The 26659-nt window shown below is 44.8% G+C and overlaps 1 protein-coding gene across 1 annotated transcript in view; it reads right to left on the reverse strand.

Annotated features, from left to right (window-relative positions):
- The window catches only part of TMEFF2 (transmembrane protein with EGF like and two follistatin like domains 2), a 253400-nt gene that overhangs the window by 44765 nt on the left and 181976 nt on the right, over positions 1 to 26659 (reverse strand). The window contains exons 6-7 of the mRNA XM_083571637.1: positions 18728 to 18876; positions 11540 to 11599 (exon numbers count right to left, since the gene is read on the reverse strand). Of these exons, the coding sequence (XP_083427763.1) occupies positions 11540 to 11599; positions 18728 to 18876 (209 nt within the window). The remainder of the gene's footprint in view (positions 1 to 11539; positions 11600 to 18727; positions 18877 to 26659) is intronic.

The following is a 26659-nucleotide window of genomic DNA, read 5'->3' on the forward strand; positions in this document are numbered from 1 at the left end:
CAGACAGCTTCTCTGGGTCATGTGGCCAGCATGGTTAAACCGCTTCTGGTGCAACGGGACACTGTGATGAGTGCCAGAGTGCATGGAAATGCTGTTTACCTTCCTGCCGCAGTAGTACCTATTTATCTACTAGCGCTGGTGTGCTTTTGAACTGCTAGGTTGGCAGGAGCTGGGACAAAGCAATGAGAGCTCTGTCCCAGGAGCTGGGACAAAGTAACGAGAGCTCACCTGTCACATGGATTGGAACTGCTGACCTTACAATTGGCAGGCCCAACAGGTTGGTGGTTTAGACCACAGCGCCAATCGCCACACATGGAGGAGACACATAAAGAAGGGCCTCGGAAGATGAATGAATGAATTTTATTATTTCGGTCACAGACCAGTTTCAGCCCACATACAGTATCAAGTAAATCGTAAAACACGATAGGGATACATTTGAATTTGCAATTAGGTATAACAGGGACAATACAGATATAGCAGCAGTTAAAAATATATATAAATTAAAACTTAGTCACTAACATATAACCTAAAATTATCATTTAAGGCCTTAATCATTATGATAGCACAGCTTGTTCTCTACGTTTTATGGCAATCGCACAGGCACCAGGTATTTTCGTATGGAACAAGGCAGTCCTTGAGCTATTGTGGACCTGAGCTGTTTAAGGTACATTGCTCCAGATCCACCAATTTACAGAGGGCAACAGAGACAAGTGGCAGAGAATGGAATTAGCATGTGTTCTATTTCTGGATTTGAATTCGGAGATAATTGCCTGGAGAGTTTAGCCTGTTTTCCCACATCCAAGCCCTTGCCACGACTCCTTGCTGGAAAAATTATGGAACGAAATGTGAGAAATCCATTTGCACCTAACTGGGATATTTCCCCCCTTTTGTATTATTTTTGTTTGCCTATAGCCACCCCAAAACGCAGGAGGTTAAAAGAAAAAAAGCAGCGGGGGAAACAAAGTAAACATCATAAAACCCTATGAGATTACATGGCGTGTGCAGGAAGTGAAAGTCACACACACACACAGTGAGGATGGTACCTTATTTAAGCTCATTTATCTAATTGAGCATGGCAGAGACATGGATTCTGAGCATGCGTGGAGGGAGTAACAGGAGGGATTAGCAAGCATTAAAAAGCTTCTAATTTGTTTTGGAGCAGGGATTTCTGCATTTTGAATATGCAGAAACAAACATAAATGATGCATGATGTATTTATGAACTGGGGCATAAATGTGCAGCACTGGTTCATGCCAGCTCAGGATTCTCCTGTGCAATACCTTCAGCAGCTCTGCAAATACAATTTCTGAGTTTATCCGTAGCCGTTGCTAACATAACATAATGTTGCAGATGAGTGGCTACATGCTATTATGAGGAAACAAGCAAAGCACAGCAGCCTAAGGGGAATGGATACATTATAGTGTGTAGAGCATGAGACTCTTAAACTGAGGGCGGTGGGTTCGAGTGCCATGGTGGGCAAAAGATTCCTGAACTGCAGGGGGTTGGACTAGATGACCCTCGTGGTCCCTTCCAACTCTACAATTCTATACATACATATGGGTTTATCTATATATATCTTTAAATATGAAAGCCTCTGCACCAAAGTTGGTCCCAAGTTCTTTCAATGAATCTTGCCCTAAAACAGGACATCCATCCATTGCAAAAAAATTAAAAATTAAATAACTGTTATTTGATTTTACAAATATAGAATTATGACAGTACAATACAAAATACATATCCACATTTAGAGATTTCTTCGAATCTCTGAACTTCCCACCTTCCCCTCCATGGGTCCTATTGTTATCCTTTTCAACTGCATGTTATTTCATAATCCGTGTTTTATGTTCTCCATTTGTCCATAATATTTGCTACATTACAAGTGTTATTGTAATCCTGCTAGTGTTTTCATCTGCTTACAGCGGTCGCTTAGATAAATTTTAATTTCCGCCCCCATTCTTTGTTGAAGTTTTGGTCTTCTTGGTTCCTGAGCTTTCCGGTCAAGTCTTGCCATTTTGAAATGGCATTCATTGCAAAAATTATCCCCCACTTCCTGAAACCCTAAGAGGCAGGGGCACCATCTAGAGGGGGTGCCGAGGGGCCAGACCCCCCAATATTTTGCAAGAAGGGAGCTCACGCCCCCCAAATTATGTGGTGATCCGCAAAAGGATGTTCCAGGACAAAGATGCTCAGCCCTGCTGTGTCCTTTTGAGGACCGCCAGGGATGCAGCATGGTGAAGCATCTTGACCAGGGGTCAGCAACCTTTTTCAGCAGGAGGCCGGTCCACTGTCCCTCAGACCATGTGGTGGGCTGGACTATATTTTGAAAAATAATAATAATGAATGAATTCCTATGCCCCACAAATAACCCAGAGATGCATTTTAAATAAAAGCACACATTCTACTCATGTAAAAACATGCTGATTCCCGGACCGTCCACGGGCCGGATTGAGAAGGCGATTGGGCCGCATCCAGCCCCCGGGACTTAGGTTGCCTACCCCTGATCTTGACCCTGGCGTGTCCCTTTGAGGATCACCAGAGCAGCTCCCCAGAAGGCACGATGGCTATCTCCTCCTGGGATGCACAGGGCAAAACGTCTTTGTTGCAAGTATGCCTTTCATAAGGTAAGGCAGCTGGTAGTGGGTGGGTGGGTGGGTGATGGACTGGGTGGGTAGCCTGCCTCGACTGGGGTTGTGTGTCACATGTGTGACATCATGCATGTGCTACAGCCCCCCCCCAATGTTGGGTACAACTTGGTGCACCTGCTAAGAGGTTTCACACCTTCCTTCCTTTTTGAAACATTTCTTCTTTTTCTTCCAGAAAGCTGGGAACTCTTTAATAGCTCACTCCAGCCTTTTATTTATTAAGCTGCTCACGCCAATAATAGTACTACAAGTTGGAGCTTGCACTGCTCCTGCTGTTTATTTATTTCCTTCAGAGCAAATTATAAGACATAGTGCATTTTCAAGCTATGCGCTTGTGGACAAACCAAACAGCTTTCATGTCAATGTTCATTCACCATATAGTTGAGATCTTTCATTAGTGAAAATGAGGCATAAGACAACTCATGTAAAACATGGCCTCAATTCATTAAAAAGGAAATTAAAACATGGTGCTGGACAGGAATCGTCTAAGAAGTCGGCAAAATGTAAGCTGTTCCTTTGGAGCAGGTTGATCAGCCAAATAACATTGTGCTCATTTGATGATCTAAAAAGCTACCTAAGAAGAAGAGCCCTGCTGGATTGAGATCTGAGCACAACAGCCTTTTCCTGGCTGGTGACTCCCAGAAACTGGTCTTCTGTCTCCGACAGTGGAGGTACAACATACCTTAGCTCTACGAATCTCTCTAATTCTCCTTTAAGACCACTCAAGTTGCTGGACATCACTCCATCTTGCTGGAAGTGAACTCTGCAAGTACTATCTTTTGCCTGTCCTTAATCTTCCAAATGGATCATAAAGAAGGCTGATCGCCGAAGAATTGATGCTTTTGAATTATGGTGCTGGAGGAGACTCTTGAGAGTCCCATGGACTGCAAGAAGAACAAACCTATCCATTCTTAAGGAAATCAGCCCTGAGTGCTCACTGGAAGGACAGATCCTGAAGCTGAGGCTCCAATACTTTGGCCACCTCATGAGAAGAGAAGACTCCCTGGGAAAGACCCTGATGTTGGGAAAGATGGAGGGCACAAGGAGAAGGGGACGACAGAAGACGAGATGGTTGGACAGTGTTCTCGAAGCTATCAGCATGAGTTTGACTAAACTGCGGGAGGCAGTGGAAGACAGAAGTGCCTGGCATGCTCTGGTCCATGGGGTCATGAAGGGTTGGACACAACTAAATGACTAAACAGCAACAATCTTCCAAAACTCAGCTTAATTGGGTGGCCAAAGTTTTGTCGTATTCTACTCTAGGTACTTCCTAAGACTTCAGAAGACCAAGTGAGTTAAAAAAAAGCAACCACTTCACCCCTTTGAAGGACAGATTCAATATCATAAGCTGTCCTTGGAAGTCTCACCAGTTTCCAATGTGGTTTTCTCTGTGGCAAAACTGTAGTTCAAGAAATAAAAGGCCAAAACCACCTTGGGCATGCAGAGTCAATGGATTGTCAGGCTTTGGGGGATCGGGTCGTCCCCCCCCCCGTGGCAGTAAATAAGCAGATCAAACGAAAGGAGTGTTCTTACCAGTTAGTTTCTTTAATAATCACAGTGAGAGACAAAGGAATGCATATCTCTCTAGAAATGGCGGTTGCTCCCAGTAAAGGTTCACCCCCTCCATCCCCATTAATCTACGTCACTCCTACGCTGGGTAATCTGAAGTTGTTGCCACTGTGCTCTCTGCTCTATCACTCTCAAAGCCCGTCTAGTCTGAAGCGAAGGGGGGGGGGGTCAGGAATGCTGTCCAAGGATACTGAATCGGCTAGCAGTCTCTCATGGCATTTCCTCTTCTAGCTGTTCCTCACACAGTATTTCCCAGCTTTCCCCTTTGGACTATGCCCCTCTGCAAACCACTGTTCTAAATCAATACTGTCCTCCTGGCCTTGGGAAGGTTCAGGTCAAGGGGGTGGTGGTTCTCACAATTCATCCTCTGTCAAGCCCCTGACATGGATACTGGCTAAAAATAAGAAAGTGGTGTTACAAAATGTCTCTCAATATCAGCCTGGATACTTAATTAAAAGGAATATTCTCTATGGTTCCCATAGTCCCCCAATATGTAATGTGGCACAGCAATGAGTCTTGAGCACTATGTGTGGTGATCACACAGGGTCCCTGGACGTTTGACGGTCTATTGATCCCTGTGCCACCAGTGGCGTAGCGTGGGGGGTGCGGGGGGGGGGCTGGCCACACCGGGCGCAACATCTGGGGGTTAGGGTTAGGGGGCGCAAATCCACGGGTTAGGGGGTGCAAATTACTTGCCTTGCCCCAGGTGCTGACAACCCACGCTACGCCACTGTGTGCCACCACTGTGCTCACTTCTCCGAATATACTTCACCACCAACCCGTTACTCTCGGGTACACACTGAGTCCAGACAGTTGTTAAAATTAAACCAAATAAACAAGTTTATTTTATAAGCATTAACAAGTTTATGGTTTCTCAGATAATTTTCTTGTCAGTTTCTTAACCTTAGTTTCTCTACCGGCCTATACCTTCCTAATACCTTCTGACTGATTATCTCAACTGCTTGACTGACTCCTCTTAACAGATTCTCTCACTCTCTCACATCAGACTAGCCCAACCCAGAGATTTATCCTCCCTCTCTCTTCTCTAACTCCAGACTGACTTCTTAACAACTCGAACTCGAACTCGAACTCCTCCCCTTGGGATCCTATAGGTTAGTCATTTTACAATTAGTTAACCCTTTCCTTATGAACCCAGTATGATGTCACACAACTAGGAGGGCAAACGCCACACTATGCACAATAGCATTGTATAAAATTATCACGAATGTATGGGATGTACACACATAGCGATCTATGTGCCACTCAGAGGCATACCTAGGCTCCCTTGTGCCCTTGGTAAGGAGTTGTATCAGTGTCCCCACCATTCCTTGCACCCTTGGCAAGGAGATGTGCCTGGCCATCCACAGCAGCTGAGGAATGGTCTGGGGCCACTTTGACCCAAAGTTTGAGAGGCATGATTTTTGCACCTGCATGGACCTGTGCCTTTTTTTGGTGGTGGTGGGGAAACCTGTCCAACCCCTAGGTATACACAACACATTTTGTGAGGACAAATCTCAGAACAGTGACCACATGGCGGCATGTATAGACTGCACACTAGGAGAATTTTCTGAAGTGGGCAATGATGTTCATGATTCCTTTTCAGCAGAGGCGCCAACTACAGGGGGCAGAAGGGGCTTCGTCCCCCTCAATATTTGTGGGCTGAGTCCCCCAATACTGAGGGGGCCACCATCCCCCACCACTGCCAGGCGAGCACTTGTGCAATGGGTGAGGGCAGGAAGCATGGAAGGTGAAGATCACCCTCTGTGCCCCCATCTCCCACTGCTGATGGGAGAGGGCTGGCGTCCTGGGTGGGAGTGGGACACGTCACATGACACCAGGTCCCCTCAATGTGTGGGGGACGTTGGTGCCCCTGCTTTTTAGATTCCTGAATGAGCTGCATCTCAGTGTCTTCTCTTGTGCTTTGGAATATATATGTTATGTGAAATTCCCCACCCACTAATATCATTAAGAAAAGAGAGTGTGCCAGATTTACCTTTTATCCTAAAGCAAAGTTACAGGCCGTTATCATTTTTCAATATCTTAGGAAAAAGGTTTGACACATAGTAATTTTAGTTTTATAAAAAAACTCATTAATTTGAAGGGACATTGTCAGGTAGTTTAAGCTCAGAATCTGACCTACTTTTAAATGTTACAAATTACAGTCTAGGACAGGCTTCCTTTTCAGATTTTTGTTGTTTATTACTAAACATGACAAAGGAACACCGCTGACAGCAAGAAGGCTTTGGATCAAGATTCTCATACATTTGTTCAATTGGGGAGGAAATTCCCACCCAGATGGAGTAACCTAGGATACCTCTGCGAGCTAGAAAAGTGCAAAGCCTTCATTTCCAACAAGTATTCAAATGGGACTCCTCTACCCTCAAAACTTTCTAAATCATGGATGGGGAACCTGAAGTACACCTTAAGGAGTGTCTCCACCCCCCATCGTTCACCTCAGGCACTGAGGTCCAGGGCTGAGGGCCTTCTGGCGGTTCCCTCACTGTGAGAAGTGAATCTACAGGGAACCAGGCAGAGGGCCTTCTTGGTAGTGGCGCCCACCCTGTGGAACACCCTTCCATCAGATGTCAAGGAAATAAACAACTATCTGACTTTTAGAAGACATCTGAAGGCAGCCCTGCTTAGGGAAGTTTTTAATGTCTGATGCTGTATTGTATTTTTAATATTTTGCTGGAAGCCGCCCAGAGTGGCTGGGGAAACCCAGCCAGATGGATGGGTATAAATAAATTATTATTATTATTATTATTATTATTATTATTATTACCCGTGGTGTTGTCAGTCTTCAGGGGATCGCTCCCTCCCCCCAGCAGTAGATAAGCAGAACAATGGAAAAGGAGTCTTCTTACCAGTTAGAAACTTTAAAGATCACAGCGAGAGAACAAAGAACACATCTCCGAGGAATGGCAGTGTTCCCAATGAAGAATTCCACCCCCTTACGTCCATAGTCACCCACGTCACTCCTACATCTTGTAACCTGAGCTTGTACCCTCTGTGCTTTCTGTTCTGCTACTTTCTCAGCCCTTCTTGACCTTGGGGAGAGCAGATGAATGCTTTCCAGAGACAGTGAATCTGTTAACTCTCTCCCCCCCAGTGTTTCTTCTCCCAGCTGTTCCTCATCCTGTATTTCCCAGCTTCTGCCTTCTGAACTACGTCCCTCTGCAAACCACTGTTCCAAATCTATACTGTCCTCCTGCTCCTGGGAAGATTCAGGATCAGGAACAGGGGTTGGCTCCCACCATTCTTCCTCAGTGCAGCCCTCCTCAGCACGGTCCCTGACAAATATATAAAAGGATGTCACATAGAGGAGGGAGAAAGGTTGTTTTCTGCTGCTCCAGAGAAGCGGACACGGAGCAATGGATCCAAACTACAAGAAAGAAGATTCCACCTAAACATTAGGAAGAACTTCCTGACAGTAAGAGCTGTTTGACAGTGGAATTTGCTGCCAAGGAGTGTGGTGGAGTCTCCTTCTTTGGAGGTCTTTAAGCAGAGGCTTGACAACCATATGTCAGGAGTGCTCTGATGGTGTTTCCTGCTTGGCAGGGGGTTGGACTCGATGGCCCTTGTGGTCTCTTCCAACTCTATGATTCTATGATGCTATGATAGGTGCTTTTGATACTGTCAGACTACAACTCCCATCATTCCTGGCCATTGAGCATGCTGCCTGGAGCTGATGGGCCCCAGATTCCCCATCCCAGATCTAGAGGGAGATAACCTCCATTTTCCTGAATGGTTGATCCTGTCAGCACAGGTACCTCCCCATGCCTTAGTGAGCAACTAGGGGAGCAGGTGGTATCTCCAAGGCCAGGTATGGACCAGGGATGTCCATTTGCTGATCTGCAATGGAAAGAGTTAGGTCCACAGTAGCAAAACACCTTTATTTCCTTGGGAGCTTGCCTAATTTCTGACTATGGGGGTTTCCCTTTTGGGACCTGAATCAGGGCTGAATGCCCCCCTAAAACACACAAGGAGCTTGATGAGACTGACACAATGCATTTTGAGATCATGCTCTGTCAAAAAAGGATACTGATCAATGACATGACCTATATTTCTTAGAGCAGAAAGTATTCCTATGTGACCCCCCCCCCCCCAGTAAATGTAACTCAAAATCTGAAATAAGCTGGACAAATCTCCAAAGTGTTCCCAGGAAAACAAACACACCAAGGACCTCTTTTATAGATCCCGAGCGAGGAATCGGAAGACATCATTTCAGGGATGTTATCAAAGAGAAAATGTTGTTTCCTTGTATAGTAATCAGCAATATGAGAGGCATTAAAATCCACTGAGCTAAAGTGCAGAGGCAGCATCCATAAAATAATCTCTAAATACAATCAAAGCAGCATGGCAGATAAGACGAAAGCTACAAACGGTAAGGAGCCCAGGGTTTTGTAAATGTTTCTAAAATCGAGGTGTGAACTTCTCATGAACCTTGGTATTATTGTTACCTAATTAATAATTTGCAAAGCGTTTGGCTGTTTTTAACATAGATTCTTAAGTTTCCCAGTGAAGGTTATTCCGTAAAAGCTGTACGGGAAACTGGATGCCACATTCTGGATTTCAAGATGCAGGTTCAGAAGAATGCAATCACCATGGATGAAATGATGGCACACCATCAAGAGTGAGGTCTGCTGTCTGGGAAGTGGGACTTGCTCCTGAGTAGACATAGTTAGGATTGCAGCCTAAGAGCAGAATCCAATAAGCTCTAAGTATTTGAGAATGCAACGTATGCAATCCTACCCTTCTCCTTAGGATTATCTCTGCTAGCAGTAAGAAACCACCAACAACACATTGGGTGCAAAGGATACAAAGCCCCATGGATCCCCTGAGGGGGTCTGATTCAAGGGGGTAGGGTGCTAAAATATGGGGGGTAGGTAAGCCCCACTTGCACCACATAGTCAATCACATGACATGGTGCACACACACCATTCAAATGGCCATGTCTGACAACTTTGCGGGGGCCCTGGCCCCTCAAATATTTTATGGGGGGCAAAGACCCCTTGGCCCTTAGGAGTGGGCTCCTATGAACAGAGACCAATCTGAGGGTCTCCTAGAGCTGTTTCAGCAAATAATGAGGGGATGGTATTATTCCCATTTGCTGTGGCCAGCATGAGCTACCAGGTTGTGAAAGGCAGCAATGGATTCCTCACTCTGTTCCCCAGTTCCCTGGTGCCTGGGATTCTGATTGCTCTGTAACCATTAGTACTGACATTTCCACTCTTGAGCCCCACTTACTGGATCAGTCCAATTATTTCTGAACTCTGCGTCTTGACAAGATGAAGCCATAATTATGCTTTTATAAATATCCAGCACAAAGGTCCTTTTGAAACAAGGAGGCAGTTTTTTAAAAAATGTGCGTTGTACATGCACAAACATAGCCTATTGTTATCAGCATCGCACATCACAGATAGATGGCGAACACCTTGCTGTCTCACGGGGCCAGCAAAATCTTAATAAGTGAACCTCGTCACATGCCAAAAAAATAAGACACACTTCATCTTTCCATTGTCTGGCACGCCAACGGCAGAGGCCAAGTGTTTGGCTTCAACATCTCCTCTGAAGCTAACGGGGTCTTGCCTTCACAAAACTCCATTTCCCCAACACAAAGGAAACCACAAGCGGAAGCAATTATACATCCCTTGCCATGTTTTTAAATGATAACACTCCAAGTATTCCTATTCTCAGCGCTAAAGTCAAGCTGTGACAATTTGCACAAGCACTTAAGACTCCTTGCAAATTAGTCCTTCTGGTACAGCAGATCTGAAATGAAATGAAGACACAGCTCTCCGCCCGAAAAGACAACAGTCGATAAGACCTTAAATAACATTTACATATTATATGTAATATTTCAAAAAATGCTATATTAAGCTTGAACTGGGGCTATATTTTACTGGAGTTTCTAGACAAATTAAAGCCATTTATCATTTTTTTAAAAAACACACCCCACAAACCACACCACAATCTGTTCTAAAATATCTCATTAACTTTGCATCCAAAGGCAAATGTTGTAATGCGTATTTCTGCTCGGTCTGAAGACTCAAACAGCCAGAAAAGAGCTATAAGAAATTATTGGTTTCAGCTTCATGACATGCTGGTCTCTTCTTTTCTTTTTTATTGAATGAACTTGAAGCACTGTGGATGCTGCCTTGATTAACACAAATGTATACGAGGCAGGCGGTAAGAAAAATGGCAGCGATGTTTGGGGGAGTTTCCTTGTTAAGATGAAAGGAGGTGTCAGATTTAAAAGCAGCGCTGTCAACTGATTAATGATTTTTTAATCTTTGATTATTCTGGCTTTTAACTGATTAATTGCGGCACTTAAATTGCATGGAATTAATTTAAGCATTGCAAACTCAATAAGTGCATGTATTTTGGGGAACGTGACGGAAGGCAACTTTTAACCTGAAACCTGAGATAACTCACACTTCAAATGAACTAAGGCTATTATTCACCGATGGAATATCACATAATTTTTCCAGCATATTTGCAAATGGAGAATACACTCCATCTCAGTGACATATCAGCCATCACGCATCGCCATCACCAAATAAACAAGTTCAAAGCTGGTCAGTATTGTGTAAGGTCCAGGTTTAAAAGCCACTGAGCTCTCTCAGCGATAGGTACTCGGTTAGGAAGAGCCAAAGAGGTCTGTGGGCAGCATAAGGACACATAGAGAGAAATATGATTCAGTTTGTATTCACTTGAAGGGAAATCTTCCTAAATTCCACTTTGTGAAACAATATGTGGACTGATAGTTGCACTGCTCTGAATTTTGCAATGAAGTTCTCCAACCTAATAATGTATGCAAAATTGCATATACAGTGGTACCTCTGGTTACGTACTTATTTCGTTCCGGAGGTCTGTTCTTAACCTGAAACTGTTCTTAACCTGAAGTACCACTTTAGCTAATGGGGCCTCCTGCTGCTGCCGCGCCGCCAGAGCACGATTTCTGTTCTCATCTTGAAGCAAAGTTCTTAACCTGAGGTAATATTTCTGGGTTAGCGGAGTCTGTAACCTGAAGCGTATGTAACTTGAAGTGTATGTTACCCAAGGTACCACTGTATGAGGGGAAAGTGTGTACAAATGCATATAATCAGCGACCAATTCCTTAACTGAAGCTTGGAATCCTCCTTAAGATATCCCTTCATAACCAAGAAAATAGATAGAGATAGCGATATAGAGATTTAGATAGTGAACTAAAGATGCAACCACCTATGGTTTCAATTTCACAAATATAGCCAAAGGAAATGTGTCCCTTCACCAAATAAAATAAAATAAACTCTTTCTTCCTAGGGTAGCATAGGGTTAACACTTACCTGCATAATCCGTTCTTGCGTAATGTCCATCTTCTGACTTTGTAGTGGTGGTTGTGTTATCTGAAAGACAAAACATGTGTTCTGTTTTGCTACGTTCTGCTTGGGTATCCCCTGCTCTGGTAAAGTGTTGTCTTGTAGTTTTAAATCATGGCACTGGGCCATACACAACAAAGTTGGCCTGTTTTCGTGAGGACTTCTGCTTGTGCAACAGAATGCCTCCTCCCTCTCTTCCCTGAACCTCCAACCCCCAGAAAAACAATCAGTTGGGGGTTCTCCCCACAAGCCTCTGGAGCAGATTAGGGGGATATGGGTCACACACACAAACAGAGAGGAGATGGAGTGGAAATTCCATGGTGGAAATGGAAGTCCTTGCATGAATTCCTTGGACTTCCTTGGATACAACCCAGAGCTCCCACAAGCTAACTTTACTCTACCAGTGAATATTAACATTGTTGGCAAGCGACAGGAAACGGGGGCAATTCGCAGGCCCCCAGCTGGCTTCAGCCCAGTGGCCGGTGTGCCGGGTGAACTCCAGTCCTTGGTGCAGCATGAACCTGCGACCTGAGCTTCAGAAGCTAGGGCACGCTACTCAGCAGAGTAAATGCTGCGCAAACAGAAGTGGCAGGAGAGGCTGTGTGAGCATATTTACAAGCAGTTTATTCAGCGTACACCAGGACAAAGGAAACATGTCTGATCTCCTCTGTGTCCAAAGCAAAGCGGCAAAAGCTATACACAAAGGGAAGTTCCCAGCATCCTGTGGTGGAGTGTAAACAGACATGTGACACACAACAATCATGCCTGTTCCTTAAGGTGGAACAGAATATCCCAACAAACATAGGAACAGTTTATATGCCCTTCTTGCCCGCTTCCTGTGGGATGTAATCCATTGGTGCAGTCAAATGTAACATTCTGTCAGGGAGAATTCAGAGGAGGAAGTGACAGAAGAGGCGGAGCAGGCGATTGGGGATGCTGTGTAGCCCTTCCACCACCCAGGGACAGAGGAAGCGGAAGAGCGGGCAGAGATTAGCCACGAGGAGGAAGGGCTCAGGGATGTTACAGAGCCCTTCCACCGCCCAGAGGCCCAGGAAGGGAGCTCAGACTCTGGAAGGGAGGGAGCTTTCAAATCAGCACAGACAAGGAGGGAAATGAAACGTAAGGGTCAAAGACGTCTCGCGTGATTTCCCCGCCTCCTTTGTTGGCTGGGGAATCGAAGGAAGCCACTCCCCAAATCTGACTCAATGGGTTCGGACGCATAATCCAGAACTGTAGCTGTTTCTTGTACATATGTAATAAAAACTGTAAATATCCAGCCAATATCCTCCCCCTGCATGTGACCTGGGAGATGGGTGTGGCTGACTCCTTAAAAGAACCGAGTCATGCAGCCATTTTCTCATTCTGTTTTGTCTTTCTATTGTCTTGCTGTTCTCTTGCTGCCATGCTGCTCTCCTGCAGCCATTTTGTTGTTTTAATGTAATTTTGCTGTCCGCTGGCTCTCAGCCAGCAGCACACGGGTTCAGTCTCCCTATGAGATGAACTCACTGTTTCTTTGTGTAACTACCAAGTAAAGCCTGCCTTTCAGGGATCGTATTGTGAACTGAAATGTGAGTAAACTTTTTGCTACTTTACTCAGAAAGACTGTCGTGTCTTTATTCTTTTAAGAGGGATTAAAGGGGATGCCAGGAAATAATCTTAACTAAGAGATTCAAGGGATGCAGGTGGCACTGTGGGTTAAACCACAGAGCCTAGGACTTGCCGATCAGAAGGTCGGCGGTTCGAATCCCTGTGACGGAGTGAGCTCCCGTTGCTTGGTCTCTGCTCCTGCCAACCTAGCAGTTCGAAAGCACGTCAAAGTGCAAGTAGATAAATAGGTACCGCTCCAGCGGGAAGGTAAACAGCGTTTCCGTGTGCTCCTCTGGTTCGCCAGAAGCGGCTTAGTCATGCTGGCCACATGACCCGGAAGCTGTATGCCGGCTCCCTCGGCTAATAAAGCAAGAGGAGTGCCGCAACCCCAGATTCGGTCACGACTGGACCTAATGGTCAGGGGTCCCTTTACCTTTACCTTAAGAGATTCAAACGAATATGCAAACTAGCTTCCAGTTATATTGAGGGGAATTTGCTCTGCTACATCACTTCACTAGAGTGAGTGAAGGAAGGATAATACTTATCCAATATATCCTTTCCTACTATCCTTAACATCCCCACACTTCCTTGAAAATCCAGTTCAAATGCTTCAGCAAAGCTACTGGTATAGTCCTGACAAGACTGCACCACCTCAGATAAATTAGCTGAGGTGGTTCGAGGTTAAACATGCCCTGAATGTGCGAAGCTGTCATGTACATGGGTTTTTTTTACCACAGATGCTCACTCAGCGCATAATGCCACAGGGATGAGGTCTGTACCACATGCCTTGCTGAATGCTTGGGTTGGCTCAAAAACATATGTATTGAGGGTTGCTCAAAGAAAATACTCCTATTCACTGTAAAGGAAGGGGCTTTCCCATTCACTTGAAGAGTAGTCTCCATGGTCACTGATATCTGTTTGATTGTTTAACAAAAGGCAGAAGAATGGGTAAAGTCAAATATCTCCTTAACAAATACGTACTTTTTCAAAAGCAATACAATGACATAATTGTGAAATTATATATTTTATACTGTTATAGGTCTGGCTTTTTTTCTTTTAAAAAAAGAAAAATCACTGGCATTTTCAACAATCACATCCATTAAAGAAGAATGGATTAAAAGAAGTACATAAAGGGATAACAAAAAAATTAAGCATTTTAATATGTAGGTGTAAAAGATATGGCTGGGTCTATGTGTCTGTAATGACCTTCAGCTTCAGTGGAGATGTTAGGGGGGGGGAGAAAATAGTTTTAGAAAATAGTTAAAAGGCCTGTTTTGTGACTCTTCCTGCTGCCTGTCCCAGTGCCTGCATTCATTTCTTTTTTCAGAACCGAACAGAATTTAACTTTTTAAAAATGGCAGAACAAAATCACCCCAGTTTTGATACAGCGGAAGAAATCACTGGGATAAAAAAAGCACTTTTTTAAAAAAATAATAATATCAAAAACGAAGCCCTTGCCCAAACCCCAAGTGGACGTTTTCTTAAATTAAGAGGGCATCTGGCAAGTTGTCACACTTCCAAGAATGGACCATCTGCCTCTGGGATTATGAATGAAACGAAACAGAAACCCAGCGGGCCTGTTGATTCCAGTATAGGCATCACGTACAGAAGATGACTGCATGCCTAGTAAGGGCCAATGAGTTCAACAGGGCTTTCCCCCTAGTAAGCTCAACTGAAACTTGGAACGCCTCAGGTTGAAAAATGAGGGAGCTGCTCTTTTGCTTCCAGGAGCGGAGAGGTGTTCATTTTATGCTCCATGCAAGCTACAAACTGAGAAAATCCAAATCCTGTGCTCAGAGTAACCTACCGTACTTTTCCGTCTATAAGACGCCCCCGTGTATAAGTCCCATCGCCAGCAGAAGCTGCCAATCACCCGCCCAAATGCCGGAGCGTCAGCCAATCAACACCACCCATTGACACAGCAACCAATAACATGCACATTAGCCACTGACAGCAGCGCCAGCAACCAATCAAACGCCTACCCTATGCACTACCCATGTATAAGACACATTTTAGCATTATTTTTAAAGAAAAAAACTTAGTCTTATACATGGAAATGTACAGTTACAGATAGGTAGCCGTGTTGGTCTGCCATAGTCAAAACAAAAAAATTTTTTTCCTTCCAGTAGCACCTTAAAGACCAACTAAGTTAGTTCTTGGTATGAGCTTTCGTGTGCATGCACACTTCTTCAGATACACTGAAACAGAAGTTGCCAGATCCTTCTATATAGTGAGAAGGTGGGGAGGGGTATTACTCAGAAGGGTGGTGGGAATGGGTGATTGGCAGATAGCTGTGATGAGCCTGTTGACGACTCTTAACGACTGCAATAGGTCTTACAGGAAAAAGCAAGGGGTGAGAAGGTGAAAAATGGCTTTGTCATGTATAATGAGATAAGAATCCAATGTCTTTGTTCAGACCAGGTCTCTCCATGGTTTTAAGTTTGGTAATGAGTTGCAATTCAGCAGCTTCTCTTTCCAGTCTATTTCTGAAATTCCTTTGTAGTAATACAGCTACTTTGAGATCTTGTATAGAATGTCCTGGGAGATTGAAGTGTTCTCCTACTGGTTTCTCTGTCTTGTGATTCTTGATGTCCGATTTATGTCCGTTTATTCTTTGGCGTAAGGTTTGGCCTGTTTGTCCAATATAGAGAGCTGAAGGACACTGTTGGCATTTGATGGCATATACAATGTTAGACGATGAGCAATTAAATAGTCCCGAGATGGTATGTGTGATGTTGTTGGGGCCAGTAATGGTGTTGTCCGGGTGTGGAAATGTACAGTATCTCTGTGCTCTGTGGTGGGGGAGTGACCTGAGGGTGCTGCCCCTCCAACCTCAGCCTGCCCCCACAGGCCTGCCTTCTTATTTACAACCACTTTTGGTTGAAATGACCAGGATGGTTGCAACTAATAATAATAATAATAATAATAATAATAATAATAATAATAATTTATTTATTTATTTATTTATTTATTTATTTATACCCTGCCCATCTGGCTGAGTTTCCCAGCCACTCTGGGCGGCTCCCAATCGAGTGTTAAAAACAATACAGCATTAAATATAAAAAACTTCCCTAAACAGGGCTGCCTTCAGATGTCTTTTAAAAATAAGATAGCTGCTTATTTCCTTGACATCTGATGGGAGGGTGTCGAAGAGACTTTGACCTGACTATTTACAACCAGTCCTGGGGCTGACCTTGGCTGTCACTTTTCTCCTCCTCCTCCTCCTCCATCTCTATATTATCCTTGCGTAACTCTTCAGGGGGATGCGGGTGGCACTGTGGGTTAAACCACAGAGCCTAGGGCTTGCGGATCAGAAGGTCGGCGGTTCGAATCCCCGTGACAGGGTTAGCTCCCGTTGCTCGGTCCCTTCTCCAGCCAACCTAGCAGTTCGAAAGCACATCAAAGTGCAAGTAGATAAATAGGCACCGCTCTGGTGGGAAGGTAAACGGCATTTCCGTGCACTGCTTTGGTTCGCCAGAAGTGGTTTAGTCATGCTGGCCACATGACCTGGAAGCTGTACGCTGGCTCCCTCGGCCAATAAAGCGAGATGAGCGCCGCAACCCCAGAGTTGTCTGTGACTGGACCTAATGGTCAGGGATCCCTTTACCTTTACCTTTAACTCTTCAGGGAGGAAGATGGGGACAAAACTAGAGGGAGTGGGCTCTACCTGTCCGTGGGCCTCCTTCTCTTCCATCTTGCCAGTATCAATGGGTGCATAAAGAAGTAGAGATCTCAATTCCGACAGCACAGTGGGAAACTGTTTTAACTGCTTTAACAATTTATGGACCATAAATTGAGGCTCATACAGTAATAAACAGTATTTAGAATATACCGGACCCCATTCTGGTTGTTTAAAAAAGGACTATCTAACGTATCTAACTGTTGGAGATGTAAGAGAGACAATGCTTCTCTAAAACATATGTATTTTTCCCCATTGTCCTATATTGAAAGATTTTTGGCAGAAAGTAACTGAAGCTATCAATAAAACTGTACGGAACAACTTTGCAGTTACAGAGCAAATTATCCTCTTGAACTATATGCCCAGCACATGGGACCTTACAAAAGGACTATACGAGTGGACTCTCTATGCCCTTACCAGAGCAAAAAGACTGATACGGATGAACTGGAAAAATAAAAATGTGGCTCGCATCTACATTTGGATTGAAGATTATATACAAACTCGCAACATATGAACAACTTGCATATAAACGCAGACTTGCCATGGACAAATTCAATGATATCTGGAATCCATTCTTACAAATGCTGTCATAGGTTAAGATCTGGTGAAGTACAGTAACAACTTTGTAAAATACACAGATTTGGGTTTCCCCCTTCCCCCCTTTATTTCCCCTTGTACATGGGTTCTGTTTCTCCTTCCCCGTTTATTTTCCCTTGTAAATGGGTTCTGTTTCTCGTTCTCGTTCTCTTTTATTTATGTCTCACCATGTTTGGTGCACATATAATTATGTACTTTTTTGAATTTTCAATAAAGATGTTATTTAAAAAAAACAAACCGCAATAGGTGCCATTCAGAAAGCAACCGGCCTCATCCAGTAAGCAGCCAGTGTGATGGTATAGTTGAGGGGACTACTGCTTTCCCAGCTTACAAACACAGCTTGTTGCTGGTGCTTACTGGAGGGAAAGGCACAGGGAACTTGGGACTCTACAGGCATGTAATAGCAAGAGCATCAGGTTGGTTCTGCCATGCTACCCCACCCCAAGCACCTCTCACCTTGTAAGGGACAGTACCGGACTGTTTGGAAGCTAGGAGAGCACTGTCATCCCTTTGTCCCCCTCAATAATTTTTTTCAGTGGTGCAGACCCCCCCCCAATGTTGATGGACATCACTGTTTAAATGGCCTGTGTGGTTGATTATGTGGGGTGGTGCTTACCTGGGCCCCTGCTGCCCTAATACCACATTTTTCCATGTATAAGAAGATGTTTTTATATATTAAAAATGTTTAAAATTGGGGGGTTGTCTTATACACGGATAGTGAAGAGGGGGGACGGGCGATTGGTGGCAGCTGCGAGCAGGAGATTGTCGGCGGAGATTGGGCAGGTGATTGGTGGCTGCGGCAAGGCCTGCTGGTGATTGGCCGCTGCTGTTGGTGAGTGGGCAGACGATGGGTGGCTTCAGCAAGGCGTGCGATTGGCAGTCAGGCGGGTGAGCGATTGTGGGCAATCCCCCCCCCAAAGCTTAAGAACTCTGGGCAATCTCCCCCCATTTCCTTAATTTGGGTCCCAAAAATAGGGGTCGCCTTATACATGGAAAAATATGGTAAATGTTATCACAACCACCAGATGAGATAAGATGTCGAAATCTAAAGCACTGAGAGCTCTTAGTACAGAAGAGCAGAATTCAATCACACAGAACTGTACAATGGACTGTGGTCCTGGTCAACAAAGATATACCCCCATCTCTTCGATGGGCTGTGTAAGAAGTGTCTAATAATAAAGCAGTTTCTTGCTTCCATTCCCCCCACCTTTTCTTTCTCTTTCACTCACACGAAAGAAAATAAAAAAAGAACAGGGACCACTCTTGGAAATGAATTTTGCTTGGAGCATTACCTTGACATCGACCCAAAGACATGACTTCAATTTTCTCCTGTTTCTGGCATGACGCTTCTTTGATCTGGCACGCATTATCATAAGATTTCCCATCGGAAGCACAGAGAGGATTGAAGTTGGTCTGAGAACAGTCAATGTTGCACACGCACCTGGAAGGATGAAAAAAAGGCGAGCATAAAACTCAAATAAAAAAACTAGCTATGAAGAATGGGTAGTAGCCCCATTCCCGTTTCTGTAAAGCAGGAATGCAGTAAAACAGGGTTTGCAATGATAACTTGACAGGAGTTAAGTACAGTCATACCTCAGGATAAATACACTTCAGGTTGAGCGCTTTCGGGTTGCGCTCCGCAGCGACCCGGAAGTAACGGAGCGTGTAACTTCCGTGTTTCACACTTGCGCATGTGCAGATGGTCAAAATGACGTCATATGCATGCTGTCGCGTCCTACGTTCTTTTCAGGATGTGAATGGGGCTCCAGAACGGATCCCGTTCGCATCCTGAGGTACCACTGTAGCATCAAATACAGTTTCCCAGACTTGGGTCTCCAGCTAGAATTCCCACTATTCCTGACCACTGGTCCTGCTAGCAAGGGATGATGGAAGTTGGAGTCCGAAAATAGTTGGGGAAGCTGTGATCTAAGAGAACAGAAGAAGGATCCTGCTGGATCATACCAAAAGCCCAGGTAGGCCAGCATCCTATTCTCACAGTAGGCAACGCAGATACCTATGAGAAGTCTTCAATCAGGACTTCAGCACAACAGCAACCAGAGGCTCAGATGTGTAAGAACTTTCCAGTCATTGCTGCCCAGAGAGAGGACCTCTTTGGTGGTTTTACCCATACCTGTCAACTGTCCCAGAAAGAATGGGACACCCCCCTTTCTTCTTGTCAGAAGAAGATGGCCACTGCCATCTTTTGTGATGTCTCTGCAGAGACATCACCTTGCCAACAAAGGTCTGTATCGTTAAAGCTATGGTTTTCCCAGTAGTGATGTATGGAAGTGAGAGCTGGACCATAAAGAAGGCTGATCGCCAGAGAATTGATGCTTTTGAATTATGGTGCTGGAGGAGACTCTTGAGAGTCCCATGGACTGCAAGAAGATCAAACCTATCCATTCTGAAGGAAATCAGCCCTGAGTGCTCACTGGAAGGACAGATCCGGCAGTTGAGGCTCCAATACTTTGGCCACCTCATGAGAAGAGAAGAGTCCCTGGAAAAGACCCTGATGTTGGGAAAGATGGAGGGCACAAGGAGAAGGGGATAACAGAGGATGAGATGGTTGGATAGTGTTCTCGAAGCTACCAACATGAGTTTGACCAAACTGTGGGAGGAAGTGGAAGACAGGAGTGCCTGGTGTGCTCTGGTTCATGGGGTCATGAAGAGTCGGACAAGACTAAGCGACTAAACAACAGCAAATCTTTTGTGATTTCGAGCTGTATTCTCACCCCCCAAAGTACTTTTTCAAGGCAGTAATCTTACATGACAACCCAAAACAAGAGATTTTGGGTGCTGTGCCTTGAAAACGCTTTTTTAGGGGGGTCCAACATCTCACACAGGTCTGGGAAGTTGGGAGTTGGAGTTCAATACTTGTGGCTACCACTGGCCTAGAAATGCAGTTGCATTGAGGTCCTGTGCCTCTCCCCTCCCGTTCACCCCTTTTGCTGTGGAAGACTCTCCTATCCTCTGCTTTATATATGAATTAGGGCAGACACGTGGACGACAGCCCCCTCGTGTCTCATTCTGCCCCAAGAAGGAAGCAAAGAGAATAATGAGCAGAGAAATGACGAAGCATTGCAATCTTGCAATTTAAAGGATCATTGTGGGGTTTGGAATATGCACATGTTCTTCAGTGAAAATTAATGACCTAATAATTTATACAACACAGGACCTATTTGCATGCTTAATTTGGCCACAGTGCCAGCTTTTGTAAAAGTTATGCATTTTGATTTCATAAGTTTTGTCACAATGGAGGCACCGACCAGATGTCCTCTTCCTTTGCATGGTTGAGCATGACTGACAATTGCACCGATTCCTACAGGGCCCAGAGCTTTGCATATGCTCTGTTGAATGTGCAGATCTCCTCACTCCAACATTTATAGAAATCGTGCCTACACACCAGTGTTCCCATAATGCACCAGCAACCACTGGGTGCGAGCAGACCAGTGTGGCAAAACTCAGGAGACAACAATTCTCTTGTCTTTTTGTCCACTTGTTGTTGTGATGTCGTTCATTGAGAAAACCTCCCTGAGACTTAGCACAGCTCTCGCTCTCTGTGCACACAAGCGTATGGCTTTGTTACCCGAAATCTCTGCAAGGCTGCAAAAATTAAAAGCCGAGAAATGCTAAATCAGCAGCATTATTAACTTTGCCATGTTGCGCGCCCGCCATATAATTTATGGGGTTCATTACAAGGTATAAATGGTAACAAATTAAAGAACAGAAAGAGGCAGTAGCAATAATATCAATTTGCACATTCAAGAGTGAAATAATGGAAGAAGGGGGCTTCTAAATGTACAGATAAAGGACTAGATTTCAGGGAGGAAAGCCTGAACCTTACAAGCCACATTTCCATGGGCTTTCAAGTGAAACGTCCTTGCCTTATGCCAGGCACCCCCAAACTCGGCCCTCCAGATGTTTTGGGACTACAACTCCCATCATCCCTAGCTAACAGGGCCATTGGTCAGGGATGATGGGAATTGTAGTCCCAAAGCATCTGAGTTTGGGGACACCTGCCTTATGCCATGCACATGATTTCCAAACAGCTTTGTAGCATCTGCCATGCGCATGGGCCTTAAGATGTCATTTCTTAAACTCCTGAATCAGCTTCAGCTCTGCTGAAATCAATGGCACTTTACTTATCACAACCCATTTCAGGGCAACTCTATACATCTACATGTTTACTGCATGCAGCAAGTCATATTATGTTGGGGTTGCCATACGTCCGGAATTTCCTGGACATAGCCAGGAAGATACAAGGAGATGGAACCTTTAGAAGACATTTGAAGGCAGCCCTGTTTTAATTTGCTTTATATGTTGTTTTAGTCTGCTGGATGGATTCTTCATGCATCCTGCCCTGGGGACTGTATGGCAAATAGCTATAGACCCTCCAAGTGTCCCTATTTTCCAGGGACATCCCTGATTTAGAGAAGCTGTCCTGGTTTCTGATTTGAGCCCAGAATGTCCCACTTTTCCTTGGGATTTCCCTGTTTTCCTTGGAGAAATGTTGGAGGCTATGGTAGGATGCCTGTATTTTCATTAGAGACATGTTGGAGGGTATGGAGTTATCCGACCCCCGAGCCGTCTGAAGGCAATCCTGTATAGGGATTTTTTAAAGGTTTAATGTTTTATTATGTTTTTATATATGTTGGAAGGTGCCCAGAGTGGCTGGGGCAGCCCAGTAAGATGTGTGGGGTATAAATAATAGAATTCTTATTCTTATTCATATTTGTATTTGTATTCTTGAACAGGATGTCCCCATTTTCATCGGAAAAGTGTTAGAGGGTATACGCTTGTGGAACAGAAGGAGTGCCATTCGGCAGCAAAATGTTTTGGGCTGGCTCTGGTAGCCTGAATCAAATGTATGGCCTTTAAGGACCGTAAGAACTTCTCTTCAGAGCTAGAAACTGAACAATGGCAACAAAGAGAGTAAAAATGCATTTTAAGGCAATGGCCTCCTTCTGTGGCTTGAACCTTCCTCTTCAGGAATGAAAGCATACGGGCTAACTTCACAGTCTGTTGGTTCTCCTCCTTGCCACTTCATAAATCATACCTTATTATTTATTGAGAGTGTTTTTTGCCTGTGTAAAAAATAGGAAGAATGAAAGACGGACACATTATAAAGCATGAATGGCTGCAGAAGATGATTGCCCCTGGAAGGCATTGTTGATGAAGGGTGCTTAAAAAAGAAAAATGAAATGAAATTTTATATATATATATATATATATATATATATATATATATATATATAGATGTTTGGCAATAAAGAATGGGAAATTGCCCTATTTTATATTTCACAGATAATTGCGTAGGAGCACAGAATAATCACCAGCCCTGCCTAAGATGATAAAATGGAGCTCTTCTTTACAATTTTGAATTGAACGGTCGTCCTGAACTAATGCTTGGTCCTTTGATTCAGCAATACAATAATCGAGGCTTAATCAGAAACGACTGGATGGTTTCTATGTATATGACAAGCAAGGCTGTTATCCTATAGCTCTGGTGAGGCGAAAACAAATTAGTGAGTGACACAGCAAGTGGAGTATTATAGGGACTTGTCCACCCATTGATTTTCCTTATCTCCCAGGGATAACTTGCACACTCCTACGTCTTTCTAATCATGTGGAAACATCACCAGAGCACCCAAAACACTTTTGCATCACCTCTCCAAAGCTTAAAGCAGCTTACAATAAAGCTAAGATATCTAAAAGCTTAGAAGTGGCATCAAAACAGGTCCCAAATTCAAGCAACAGCACCTACAGGAGGGGTTGCGATCAACTCTGGTCCTCCAGATTTATAGGTATTATGATAAATGGAAACTGTTCTGCACCTACTGGGTTTGTTCTGATGGTACCTAACTAATATCAATAATGAATGTAACTCCAAATTTGGTCTCTCTCCCTCTCTGTGTATGTGAATGAGTAAGAGAGATTATAAACACCACTAAGGTGAAAAAGTATTCACCAGGGTACCCAAAATGGTGCACCTCCAGATATTGTTTGAGTCCAGGTGGTGTCGGATTCCAGCTCTCAACACTGGACATACCGGCTGGGGCTGATGGAAACAACATCTCAAAGGTACCACATTGTCTACCCCCGCCACACATGCTGGTACAGAAAAGCCATAAGTGGGCAATTCATTGGTCTCTTTGGTAAAAGATGGTCCACTCAGAAGTGCATCCCATTGAGTGTCATGGGACTTTAACAACAACAACAACAACAACATATTATTTATACCCCGCCCATCTGGCTGAGTTTCCCCAGCCACTCTGGGCAGCTCCCAACCCACTATTAAAAACACAATAGTTGCTTATTGCCTTGAAATCTGACGGGAGGGCGTTCCACAGAGTGGGCACCACTACCGAGAAGGCCCTCTGCCTGGTTCCCTGTAACCTCACTTCTCGCAGGGAGGGAACTGCCAGAAGGCCCTCGACGCTGGGCCTCAGTGTCCGGGCTGAACGATGGGGATGGAGAAACTCCACACTTTGAATTGTGCTTAGAAATGTACTGGGAGCCAATGCAGGTCTCTCAGGACCGGTGTTATATTGGTCAATACAGGGTACAGGGGGAAAAACCAACCCCTTCAAAGGCTCCCTTTTCAAGAGATCTAATCTAGCTTTCTAAGTTGTATATTTTGTTAACTTTGCCCTACGTCCCTGCTCCCTGCATTGTGTCTGATTTTTGCTGGGATGTTTTTACCTGTTTCCCCTGTTCAAATGTTTGCCTTCGCGAAGAGCGAGAGGAGAAATGCCTTTTTCCCAGAGGGGGCAGCTGTACTTATGCATGGCATTTCAATCGCATGCTGTTATTCAAACAATTAGAAATCACACAGACCATGCAAGGAATTATCTGGGCACAGCACAGAGCAGTTTTATTATTACACAGCGCTTAATGAAAATGATTTGGAGGACCCCAAAAACCTTGTAATGTAAAGAAACCCTGAATAGTTGGTATATTTATTATTATTATTATTATTATTAAGGATCACGATAGATGAAAATGCTGGTTACTGGATGTATGTCAAGCTATAATGCACTAACGTGGAGAAGGTACTTACTGCTACCCTGCCTTGCATACCAAGTGTGACACAACAGAGTGAGGCTGTGGTGAAGAGCCAAGGGTAGGAATAAGAACCAGGCAGCTGCCAGCGGTCCTCGGCTCTTTGCAGGCAACAAAACAAAAATAAAATAAAAATGCTCCTTGGTCTTAAGGGACCTACATTTACCTGGTAGCCCCTTTGAATTCAGTGCCTCAGACTTCCAAGGCAGCGTGTGCTTGGGATTATAAATGCACTTCCATAAATATCAATAGCCGGATTTGCAAACCTACTAGCAGGAAGCCTGCCTTGATGGCCGAAATATAAATGGAAACTTATTCTAGGAATATATGCTGGAAGGAACAGGTGAGCACTTGCATAACAAACAAGCAGACCTTCCCCCCCCCCTTTGCTACCCATTGCCCTGGGTACGTAGGGGCTCACACTTAACGGCACCGCTGCTGGGTTTAATCATCTTATTTTCCCTACATCTGTTGTCGTTCTCTTTCATACCAGCTTGATGGTTGCTGTGCTGCGCTGCACAGCCTCTGCAGGTATATATTTGTGTGTGTGTGTGTGTGTTTGTGTGGACATCTAGGGATGGGGGAGAATTTTTGTTCAACTTGCAATGGCAGTGAACTCTATCTGACGTCAGAACTCTATCTGATGGATCCTGCTCAGATAAGAATACAGGTGTGTGGATTAGGTTGTGTGTCTACAAACCTTTTGGGAGCGTGGTTCCATCTTAATTTGTATGAGATGCTCTGAGGGCTTTCCTTTCCTCCTTCCTTCCTTCCTTCCTTCCTTCCTTCCTTCCTTCCTTCCTTCCTTCCTTCTACAAACATTTCTAGCTGCTTATTAGTTTGTTAAATGTCCTGAGAGTTGTCAGGAGACCCCTTTCCCGCTCAGAGATCTACAATTCCTTGGATTCCTTGGGAAGAGGGACTGATCATTAACCACTCTGGAAATTGTATTTATGTAGGAGGGAATACAGGTCCCTTAACAACTCTTAGCACCCTTAATAAACTATATTTCACAGAATTTTTTTTTTGGGGGGGAGGGGTGGAGACCATGGGCATAGCCAGGATTTATGTTGGCGGGGAGAAAGGACTTTTGTTGGGGGGGGCAGAACTGAGCTATCTGTGATGAAATCAGCGGCGTAGCGTGGGTTGTCAGCACCCGGGGCAAGGCAAGTAATTTGCGCCCCCTAACCCCTAACCTGCCGCCGCTGCCAGCTTCTTCTTGCTGCTGCCTGGTCTGGTCTGGTGTGGTTCTCTCCCGCGCTCAGCGCTGCACTGGGCGGCCGCTGCACTGTCCCTCCCCCAGATAGTCCCTCGCTCTCTCTCCGCACCGCAGGCCTGGCACCCACCCCCTCCACAGTGGGCGGCAACCCGGCGGCTTGGATCGGATTCGCACAGCCAGCACTGCAGTGAGAGAGAGTGAGTGAGCCAGGTAGGGGCAGAGAGCTGCGAGTGCGAGCGCCCCCCCCCCAGATGTTGCGCCCGGTGCGCCCGGCCCCCCTGCACCCCCCACGCTACGCCACTGGATGAAATTGGTCAGTTAGTTAAGTGTTTTTATTTATTTATTTGATGGGGGGCAGCTGCCCCCTCCCCCCTGATTAAGCCCATGGTGGAGACACTGTGGCTGTTTAAAGGAGTATCATACTGCTTCAACCATATGGTGTGAACAGGGCCGGATTCTGTACAGTGGTACCTCGGGTTAAGAACTTAATTCATTCTGGAGGTCCGTTCTTAACCTCAAACTGTTCTTAACCTGAGTACCACTTTAGCTAATGGGGCCTCCTGCTGTTGCCGCCATGTGATTTCTGTTCTCATCCTGAGATAAAGTTCTTAACCCAAGGTACTACTTCCGAGTTAGCGGAGTCTGTAACCCGAAGTGTCTGTAACCTGAGGTGTCTGTAACCTGAGGTACCACTATACACAATACTTTCTTTCTGTCCCAGTTGGTCCATGTACAACTGCTGATATTCCATCCCTCTTCCTTCCTTCCACAATCTGACATCATAATTTTTCCTTTCAACAGTGAACTCAGGCGGTTTCGAGCTGACCAAAATTGGGTGGTGGTGGTGGTTGACAAACAAGGAAGGAGGGACTGGCAGTATTGGGTGAATGCCCAGCGATGCAGAAATGAAGAACGTTAGATTGTTCGTATTAAGGCGACAAGCC

This window comes from Podarcis filfolensis, assembly GCF_964270895.1.
Source record: "Podarcis filfolensis genome assembly, chromosome: 1".
NCBI lineage: Eukaryota > Metazoa > Chordata > Lepidosauria > Squamata > Lacertidae > Podarcis > Podarcis filfolensis.